The sequence below is a fragment of the Aptenodytes patagonicus genome, chromosome 5, assembly GCF_965638725.1.
Source record: "Aptenodytes patagonicus chromosome 5, bAptPat1.pri.cur, whole genome shotgun sequence".
NCBI lineage: Eukaryota > Metazoa > Chordata > Aves > Sphenisciformes > Spheniscidae > Aptenodytes > Aptenodytes patagonicus.
In genome coordinates, this window is record NC_134953.1 from 29,363,160 (window position 1) to 29,374,123 (window position 10,964).

General features: G+C 43.1%; 1 protein-coding gene across 2 annotated transcripts; it reads right to left on the minus strand.

Moving 5' to 3' along the window:
- Positions 1-375: 375 nt before the first annotated feature.
- EEF1AKMT2 (EEF1A lysine methyltransferase 2) lies at positions 376-10,739 on the minus strand. Of its 2 annotated transcripts, XM_076339204.1 has the most exons (7): positions 10,627-10,739; positions 10,271-10,370; positions 9,280-9,345; positions 8,622-8,736; positions 4,568-4,675; positions 3,450-3,666; positions 376-2,664 (listed from the first exon to the last, which is right to left on the minus strand). In XM_076339204.1, exons 4-7 carry the CDS (start codon positions 8,718-8,720, stop codon positions 2,537-2,539), a joined length of 552 nt encoding a protein of 183 aa, XP_076195319.1. In that variant the 5' UTR covers positions 8,721-8,736; positions 9,280-9,345; positions 10,271-10,370; positions 10,627-10,739; the 3' UTR covers positions 376-2,536. The 2 variants fall into 2 exon arrangements, with proteins under 2 accessions (XP_076195319.1, XP_076195318.1); XM_076339203.1 differs by lacking the exons at positions 10,271-10,370; positions 10,627-10,739 and adding an exon at positions 9,718-9,815.
- Between the last annotated feature and the right edge of the window lie 225 nt (positions 10,740-10,964).

Here is a 10,964-nt window from a genome sequence, read left to right on the forward strand (position 1 = left end):
ATGGACAAAGGCCAGACCCTTGTCCATGGGAAAAACACATTCCTGTCCCAAACTCCTTCAGACAACCAGCATTTAAGGCTCCTGACAATAAGCCCGTGACACCTTCGGGCAGCAGGATGATGTTTTAGTGGTGACGTTAGTTTGTGTATCTCCACCTTATGACTGGATCCCGTAATGCCAAAGGTAAAGCAGAGGAACCACATGCTATCTCTGAAGGCTTGCTGCCTATGGAGCTATATATAGCCCAGAAGTGGTAGGGAAATGCTTTAAGTGGATGCCCTCAATAATCCATGACCTTGGGCAAATAATGAGGTAGGCTGGAAGACAAGGCTGGTTCTCAGCCTTTCCCCACCACTCAGGAGAAAGTTCTCAGCCTCCCCGGTAGAAAATTTATTCATATGGGAGAAAATAATTACAAAAAGAAATACAGTAGTTGTCCACAACATTTGAAAAACAGCAACATGATAGCAAGAGAAAATAGTGAATTCCTATCATTGCTTCCAAATGCCTTGCTAAAAATACAAATTGAAAGTGGTAGATCATACAACTTGCATGACATACTTACATGATTTCTAAAATTTCTGTGTAACCATTTTAGAAAGCTTATTTTTAGCATTACAAATGATATAAAAATATTACCTAGAGAACAAAATCTAGTAACAATCAATCCTATGAAGAGGAGAAAACAATACTTGCCCTGAACCTTACATATCTTATGGAGTGTGAATCTATAGTTAAATTCCTCCTAATTGATTAAAAGAAAATCCATGACAGCCATGAATTTATTTTCATTCCATGATTAAATACATATCATGCCTTCATTAGCAAAAAATACAGATGGGAATAAAACAGATGCCCTAAACACATCCTGCCAGAGTACTTGCCAATTAAAATTTGCTTGTATTAACTCTACCTGATGCCAAATTGGCTACAAAAATGTCATAGTCTTTTTATTGAGGTTGTTATCAGTAGTGTACTTTGAATCCTTTGTAGTACTCCATCAAAAAAATCCTCTGTGTGAATTACCACATACATTTTATAGCACTCCTGTTGGCCACTGGAAGCCCGCTGGGCAGATGCAGTACATCGTACTACAATAGTTACCCAAATGATAACAAGACCATGGTTTTGGCACTCAAGTTGGGAACCCAAGCCTGACCAAATATGCAAAGAGCTATTCACTGGGACTAAACTTTCTCACCACCACTGATAGACCATTCTTCCAATGGAACCAGTATAGCCCATTTTGCAGAAAGATGTAGAATTTAGGATTCCTACCTCAAAGACATCACCAGATGGATCACAGAGGAGGACTCACCACTGTGCAAATAATGCTTTATTTCCTATCCTGGGAAAGGACTAGAAGTATTTCTTGACACTTAAAGATCTCCTGAACCCTGGGAACTAGGAGAAGTCTGGAAACTAGGAGAAGCAATTCTCTGATAAGCAAACATGACCTTGCCTGTGAAACAAAACCTGATTGCCTAATAGAGTCTCCCCGATGTTTGAAAGAACAAGTTTATTGTCACCTGCAAATGTGTTTGTCAAGGCATAAAAAAATCTCATTTTCCTACCTTTCAAGCAATAGTAGTGTTCTAAAAATATAAAACAACAGAAGAAATAAAGGCAAAGAAATTAAGCAAAAGGATCACACACAGAAGTTTAAAAAAAATTTAAAAAAAAGGAAAAAGGAATGGATAGTTATGCTTTGAATTCTTCTGGATTTATGCAGCTAAAATCTGTCCTGAGAAATTCACTGGAAAAGATACAGTCATTGTTGGCTCTTAAGACATTACTCTATAGCAAATTAATAATGAAAGAGGCTTATGTCCCATGCTAGTGAGATTGTAACATCACACCTTTATATATTTATGGGGTCAGTGGAAATAACTGATGAAGCATGCACACAGTCAGGCAAGTGAGATTTTCAAAAACACTCAATAGCCTCCCTCTGTGGGAAAAGAGTTGAGCTATTGCAGTGGAGACAGAACTACGCTGAGTCTGAGAACCTCTGAAAGCCTGAATTTAAAGCACTAACTGGTCCTTTTTTGCAAGTGCTACAGCTTTTACATCCATTTCCCTCCTTAACAGCCACATTCATGTTCACGTAAGAAAAAAATAAACGATCCAGCACTTACATTGCAAAAGCTTGTTCCCTATTACACCACACAACGGAGAAATTAGATTTTTGCTTTGTAGAATACTTTTACCTCTATTGCTCACTGATTACCAATACAGAAATTCAATACCAGATAATCTTTATGTTCCAAATGCAAATATCATTCAGTTATACTAGTCTGCGTATTCAGAATGCCTTATTTCTCTCTCTTACAAACTTGCAGCTTCCCTAAAACAAGTGAGGTTGTAGCAAGGACAAAATTTACGAGCAAGTTATGCAAATCTGAAATGTTTCTAGGGCAATGTTTTATAGTCCCTTAGAGTTCTATACATAGTATTTTACTGTGTACTCAAAGAGTATTTATTTACCCATGTGTCTGAGGTTTTCTGTCAGGTTTAAAGTTCAGACTTTTCTCAACTAATCTAATTTGTCCAAGATGGATGGCTTCACTTTTTTCCTTTGGAAAACCAATGCTGTTACACTGTTTCCAATTCTTCCTCCAAAGCAAAACTTCGGTGTTGGCAGCTCCTCCAGAATTTCAAATCCTGCCAGACAGAAATTAAAATGCTTTTATTAGAAGGAAGTCATTTCATCCTCTACTTGGATAACCCTTTGCAACCCATTCTTTATTTGCCTGGAAAACTTGCAAGTCAGTTACTCTGTGGGTTTATAGGAATGTATTGTTACACTGCACCACTGCTTTATATAGCTGAAACCCTTCCATGGATAATAAAAATCTTAGCTGGCTGACTCACACAAATTAATGGCAGAAAAGATGATAACTTGCCAGTAAGTTTAGTTCCCCAGAAGGGATGGTTGTTTTAGATCCACACTGAGTTTCAAGCCTCAGGCATGAGATGCAAGAGCTAACCGGCATGTAAAAAACACCCTTTCCAGTGGATCAGAAAGGTCGCTGAGGAGGTGACATAAAAGGTCACAGTCACAGACTTGCCAGTTCCCCTAAATATGGGTAACAATGTTACCCCAATTTCAAAGCAATCAGATGGGTGAACTGATCTGGTAATAAAGGACCAAAAGAGAAGTATCACCCGGGTATAGAAACCCCTCCTTTCCCAGTGTAACTAGACTGAAATCCTCTTCCTCCAAAGTATAACAAAATCTGTCCTCCCTTGGCACGTTGGCACTGGCAAACGCAGACGCTGTAATTCCTGAGGAAAACAGAGGGAAGACAGGCTGAAGCACTTACTGTTTGTTTTACCTTGCCTAATCCTGATCTGAGAAAGTCAATATGCTAATACAGACATTAAAATTTACTCATCGCATCCTTGAACAACCGTAAGTTGGCAGATGGTTCTGTTCAACTGCTTACCTTCTCTGAACTCGTTCAACAGCTCCTCCTTGGTCCAGTTGCAAGACGTTATGAGGAAAAAGCCCTCTGGTTTCAATACACTGCAGAGAGACCTCACGTACTCCTTCCTCTTTCCCACCGCATTATCAGGATTAAGGCTTATGGCATCAAAAGTCCCCTTGTCAATACAAATCTCAAATGCTGATAACTCAGCTGATGGAGCCAGGAAGTCTTCTACCTAAACCAGAAGTCTACAGCTGTGAAAACAATCTTCTACTCGGGAGCTCCTGAATCTTTAATGCAAACCAATACTTTAAAATAAAAAGCCTCAAACCTGACAATAGGTGTGCTTAGGAAAAGGTAACTCACAGGATTGTCACACTTATAATGCCATGTCAGCTTCTTTCTTCTCTACGTATTATGTGATGATCTATTTGCTGTAAAGCCCGTGTATATACCTATCCATCTAAAGCTCCAACTAACACACTTGAAGTTCATTCTTTAAATCATTATTTGTACTTTGATCCCTGGTTTCCTAGATGCTGCATGCTGGGCACTGTACAAATACAGAAGAATAGACAGTGCCTGCCACAAAGAGATTACAATTGACATACAAGAATAGAGACATCATACAGGTACAGAGCTGAAGGATAAAACAGCATAGCAGAGAGCGAGCTCAGAATGAAAGGCAGTCATAGAATCACAGGATGGCTGAGGTTGGAAGGGACCTCTGGAGGTCATCTGGTCCTACCCCCTGCTCCAGCAGGGCCTCTCAAACTTCCTGTTGCACAGCTACTGGCAGAGATTCTATCACTTAAGGATTTCACCCTCTATCTCAAATCTGAAATTCAGAATGTAGCAGCTAAAATACAGAACTCACCAAATGGTGAACCACTATTCTGCTCCCTGCTAGAAGCAGCGAAATCTTACTGGCCCTAATGACTGTTACAAACAGAAAAAAGATAAGACCAAAAATCTTCTTGTAAATACAGATTTATTTGGTTACAGTTCTCTCACAAATGAACATCAAAAGACATCATTAATATAGTACACTGAGTACATCTGAATATCAATTAGGTCATTTAATCTTGGGTTCAATTGCTTTCTATTTCCTCAATAAGCTTTCTCTCAAAACTTACCTTTAATTTAATGTTAGACATCCCTTCTTTCTCTCTTACTTTTTCTGAAAGTTGTATTGCAGAAGGAGAGTAATCAATCCCAGTAAGATTCATGTAGCCAGACTTTGCCTAGACAGAAGCACAGAATCTTAATCAGTGTGCTAGCAATTTTTTTATCCAACGAGTATATTCCCTATCTATACTCCATTTCATCTCTCCTCCTCTTAAATGACAGAAAAACCCCACCTTTTACTCATTTTTATTCCTGTTACCATTACAAGAGCTAAATAGCTGGGGGAATGAGCTGAAATAACTCCATTCTGCCTCATACCTCATCAAAAGAACTGTTGACTGAAAGCTGGTTTATGTCAACAAGTGGAAAACTGAGCAGAACTGTGAAAAGTAACACCCTGGAGGGGCACAGGCTCTCTTATCTGCACCAAAAGTAACCTAGAAACAAGGAATTTTCAGTGATGAGAACATGTGCCAGTGTCAGATGCTTCAAAATATGAAAACCTCTCTGACACATAACATTTGAGATTGAGCAATTATTTGGTTTATAACCCAAACTGTAAGAGCCAAATATGCAACACATTTTATTAGTACAGAAATCCACTGCAAAACCTTACATTTTTCTAATTATTCATGCTAATGTCTATTTGAATGCAATTATTTGCATGCTACAAGGTCTTTGTATCAGCAATTTTCGGGCAGGTTATGCACCACATAAAAGACCATACAGAGATTTTCTGTTAATCTAACTTTGGAGCAGATAACGATAACCCAGTTCAGCGAACTCAGGCAGTGAGATCCTAGCAACCCTTTTGCAAAGCAGGCGGGCACCTTGCACCAGCTGGAGTTGGGCACGTGGGAGGGGGGCAGTGACACATTTTCACTCTGAGGTAGAAGCTGAAGCGACCAGATCTGGGTATCACATGTGTCAGTTGGTCTGGCTAGATCCAAACCTAACAGGAAGAGCTATGACCTTATGGCCAGCTGCAGGCAGTAACAGCAGAGAGAGGGAGGAGGCTTGGGTTTGTTTTGGTTTTGAACAATACATGGACTTTAACTAGCATTAAGCAATCAGCTACATATCTACTTGTTCCAAAGGCTGATACCTCAACAGCGAGGAAAACTACAAGGAGAATTTTTTAAAACAGTCCTTCCTCCAGTCCTTCAGCCCATGTGAGCTCAGTACTAGCCAGCTGCTCTTAATTGAGGACTAATTTCAGCTGAACACAAAGACCATGTTGTTTGCATTTGATGAAGAACAGTGTATTGCTCAGGCTTCTGCCCACGTTCCTTCCCAGAGCAAACCAAGCTTCCTGAGATGCCTGTGCTGAAGGCTTGGGAGTGGAAGAGTAGTTCCCACAACAGCTCCTCTGTTTGGAAAAGAAGAGCTTGAGTCACTTCAGGGAGTTTCCATTCACTCCTATAGTCTCCGCGGCAGAGAAGGAAAGTTTAAGGATAAACAACATTAAATGCTGCTAAACCTTTATGGCCTGACTGCGTATGGCCAGGAAGGAATCATTCACTCAAGTGCCAAACATGACCACGCTGCATCCTGCAACTGGACTCCTGTCCTGAAGGCGGTATTTACAAGCACTCTTCTGCTGCTCCTTCAGATTTTCTTTAATCTTCAGATTAAATAGCAGAAGGTAGTTTGCAATGTTATCAGCACTGCACCATGTTTGGGTTTCTGGTGCTGCCATGTAGACACCCGCACTTGCAAGGCGAATACCCTTCACTTCACAGAAGTTTTTGAATACTGTTGGCTCCCACAACACTCAGGAAAAAAAAGAGAAGGTCAGAGCTCCATGTGGCAGCAACATTTCCTTAGAAGAGCAGGAATTTTTGGAAGGCAAAAGAATTAGGTCATCAATGCAGCCTACCAGATTCCTGAAGTTAGCAGGGGTAGGACCATGATCTACTGCACATATAAAACCAGCAAGGGGTCCCACTCATGTATCTGACATCCCCAAAGCAAGCAGAAAGAAGAGAGGAAGCCTCTAGCGGCATTTTTCTTGGAGCTGACAGACAGGCGGATCCCTGCAGTGTGCGTGTACAAGACATTTAGCAGCATGCTGGATGTTTTGCCTTCTAGCTGGGTAGCAGGGCCAGTTTACACAGGATACAGCAATCTTTCTTGTTTTCACTTTATTTATTACCTGCTTTTCAGATGGCTATTCTGCCTCCTTTTTGTGCAGTATTCCCTGCTGGAACTGATAATGACTCACTTAGACCTAGCTGCATTTAAGAGTAATGTTCTTACTATACTATTGTTTACTGCTAATGGCATGCCAGGGCCCAGTATTCCCCAATGAACCGTACTCTGCGGTACCTCTTCCTGTTCTGATGACGGTCTGATACATACCCTCAGCAGCTACCTTTTACAGAAGTGCTACTAATGTCCTACATGACTGAAGTCTGACTGCTCTTTTCAGTATTGCCATTCCCATCACATTATCAAGTCCAACTCCAGTGGCAGAACTGTTCTATGGTAGCTGATGTGCTTGCCAAAAGAATCCTAACTTCATTTTCAAAGCCTAGCAGCTAACACAAAAAAATTTCTTTTACATCAAGTAAGCGAGACCCTGAATTATTTAGAAACAATAAACAATGTAATTTTTGAAGTCACTTTTCAAATGGGAACTGGACTGAAAATTTCCTATTGAAGCAACCACAGTACTTTAAGGTGCTTAATGTAAGGGGGGAGGGTGCTCTTACGGCAGTTTAATAGTTTTTAAAAGCTAACAGGCTGTCCTTTTCCCATTACAGAATGAAAATCAATTTCAGATTTCTAAGTGGTGCCAGTACAAAATTGAAGTCTTGTAAGTAAGATTTTTCTGCTGGATGTTTCAACAATGATAGAGCTAGCTAGCATTGCATTTAACAATCATCATTATTAGGCTTCAAAATTAATTTATCTTAATGAGATGAGCAATTTCTACTTTTGATGATATGACTTCTCCTGTGATGCAGCGTAGCAGCCAGTCCCCATAAAGGCTTTAAACTCTTCTAAAATCAAAGTCCATGTTAAAAAAATTCCATTATAAATCTGACTTTGACTTCCAGCCCTTCCAATTTCTGCAGTAACTAATGGAGCCAATGGAGGACATAGAACAACAGAAACTGCGACAGTATGACAGCTCCTTTCTTTACCAACTCTCCTGTTCAATCAAAACCAGGAAAAAAATACCGCAGCTCCTGAACACCTTGTATCACTGTATAATAACAACATTGTAGCACTTCAGAATATATCTGGTAAGGGGTTTCCACCCTGACAGAAATGGATGCTTCTTAAAAAGAAGTGTTAACAACTTTTTAAGTAATTTACATAAAAACCTTGGGTTTAACCACTTTTTACATCGATAACAAGTATTATCATCAGAACTGAGTATGGAATGGAGAAAGGGTCTGGTTTTGCACGAGAGTACTTTGTGTATTACTCAAGTTAATTTCCTTACCTGTGGGTGTTTTACACAACAATGGGAATAAAAGCATTTTTAAATATAGGAAAACAGGAAGGTAAAGTTAAAATAAGGGATATTCAGGCTAACTGATTTAAAGAAATACCGTAAATTTCAAAATCTGAAGTACTGACAAGCTGGGCAGTACCAAGAAACTAGAAGTTTGAGCATGTCTAGCAAAAAAATAGATATTTCCATTTGGCAGAACACCACACGTATTCTGTTGCTAGGTCTGCACTTTTAAAAGCCCCTAACAGCACTGCTGGTTCAAGGAGTCACATACCTAAGTCCCACAGGCTGACTTGCAATTACGCCTTGTCTTTGTGACAGGATGTTCTTTAAGGCATATCAACAGCACTGAGTTATATTCTATATTCACTTATACTCTTAAACCAAATGAAAATTTAAAACCTGATGCACAGTAACCAGTGTTCTGTTGATGGGAAAAAACCACAATATAAGTTTTAATTTAGGCTACTTGCTTTTTGTCTCTCACCTAAGTAACAGCTTTCCGTGATTACTAGTCACTTGTGAGAACTGTATTTAAACTACTCCGTCGGAGCATTGATTCTGTATCAAAAGCACAAACTTTGCCATATACCAACCAATTCAATCAGTAAAACACCGTTTCCCGTTCCAATGTCAAGCACAGAGCTGTCAAGGGGAACCTTTTGTTTTTCCAACCATCTGATTATGCGAACCATGCTTTCTTCTCCAAACCTATTAAAAACAAGGGAATCGGCTAATCAAGATAGCAAAGACATACAAAAGGCACAGCAAATTGACTTCATCACTCCCTCTCTCCAGCTTTTGCAAAGCATCTCTTACTGAAGCACTTGCGTAACAACTGACATAGCTCATATTCCATGTTTGCTTTGTTGAAGTTAAAATGAATCACATGGCCTTAAAACTCACAGAAACACCAACTCTGGGAGGTGAAGCCCTCCGTATATTAAAAAAGAAGACAGCACTGTCAACTTGCCTAGTTAAACCTGAGCTCAGGGATAAAATGAACATTTATTAGTAACGTACACCATAACTACCACCTCACTTGCTGTGTAATGACAGTTGTCCAAGTGCAGCTTGGAAATTTGCTTTGCAAAACTGGGTAAGAGAAGAACTGGTGGCTTCAAGATTAAAATTCCCCATCATTTTGCCAACATCCAGAACTATTCAGTCACCCACCAAATTGCTTGCTGTTTTTGCAGCGTCTACTTTAAAAACGAAGTAATAGAAACACTCTGGTGGAGTTATTTTATTTACCAAATTTCACCAGCATCTCCAACGTCTTGAAAAGTTTGCAGTTCTCTTTCATACGCGGCATCCCAGCTAGAGGCGGGGGAAAAGGAGAGGATATTGCAATTAACACTGGAAAAGATTTAGATTAAAGAGCGAGGGGAAGAAAGGGCGGGAAGGCAGCAGCCGCGTCGCTGTGCCACTTTATGTCCCCTGCATCATGTAGATTGACAAACTGCTCGGGAACGCGCTGTCCGCCAGGCACCGAGCTGGAGACGCCCAGAGGGGGAAGGCTGAGGGTTAACAGACGAGAGTATCTGGGGCACAGCACGGGCCTCTTGCTCCCCGGGCAGCACCACCGGGGAGCTGCCGGGAGGAACCCCGCCTGGGCCACCGCCCCGGGCCCGCCACGCCGCGGCCCATCGACCCCGCCCGCCCGCCCGCGGCAGCGGTGCCGCCACTCACTGCTCTCTGGTGCCCAGCACCGAGGGGCTGAATGGCTCCTCCCCGAGCCCCGGGCCTGGCCCCGCGGGGCGCCCGGGCCGCTCCCCCGCCACCGCCATGCCCGGCCCGCGCGGCCCGGAAGCACCTCGGCACCATAGAGCGCAGCTGGGAGAGGGCCCGCGGCCGCCGCTCTGGCGCGTGGAGGACTCTTGCTCGCTGCCCGTTGGGGGCCGGGAGCGCGGCCGGGGGGGGTCAAGTCCCTCAAAAAAATCCAAGTGTTTTATAGTTTTGTTTCTAAGAAACGGCAAAGCTCCAAATGACCAGATTTTCATCATTGCAATCCATACGGATCCCCTAAAATCAGCGGAATCTTTTTAAAAAGGATTTATGCTCTTCATTATTTATGAATTTCAAATTTCACAAATGGGTTTGCTTTCACAAGGCTTTTTCCAAGACATATTAATACTACATTCTGTAATATATTTTCAAACCAGGAATAATTCTGGCACTGGAAGCAGGCAACGGGGGTGTACCCGTGCCACCCTGCTGCCGGAGGATCTGTGCGGGGAAATACCTGTGCTGGAGGGGAACCAGCAGGCACCCGCGAAGCTCGGAGCATCGCAGGATGTCGTCAGCGGGACGCCGTTTGCAAAACCGGAGCCGAAACTTCTTTCCTTTGCGAAGCAAAAGGAGGACAGAAGAATCCTGGGGGCTGAGCAAGCGTAAAACATCCCACAGCGGAGTGCCCGAACCGAAAAACCCAGCGAACAGCGGCAGACGGCACGGCTGCTCGGTCAGCTCCTGGACCGCTCCCTCGCGCGTGCTCTGCAACCCTCGCCCAGTCCTTCCGCAGCCCAGTCTGCACAAAATACCCAACGCGTATTGGGTAGTTGGGTATCGGGTATCGGTGCACAAAATACCGAGCGCTACCTCATGCCGTTTCACTGGTTTTGCAAGGACTCATCCCTTGGAGATGCTCACGCCTCCCGGCACGCTTTCCCGGTAGCGCTCGCAGGCCCTCCAGCACCGGCACTGGGTGCGCGTCCCACCGCAAGCCCGGCGGCACGGCAGGCCCCAGGCTCGGGTGAAGGGCGCCGAGCAGCCCGGCCCGGCAGGAGGCTGCAGCGCCCGGCCCAAACCACTCAGCTGACGCACGGAGCTGGGCCTCGGCCCCCTGACCAGCCCGGGACGGCGCCTGTGCCCCTCCCGAGGGGGAGCAACCCGGCCCGGTCCCGTGTGCGGGAGGGACTACACTTCCCGGGAGACCC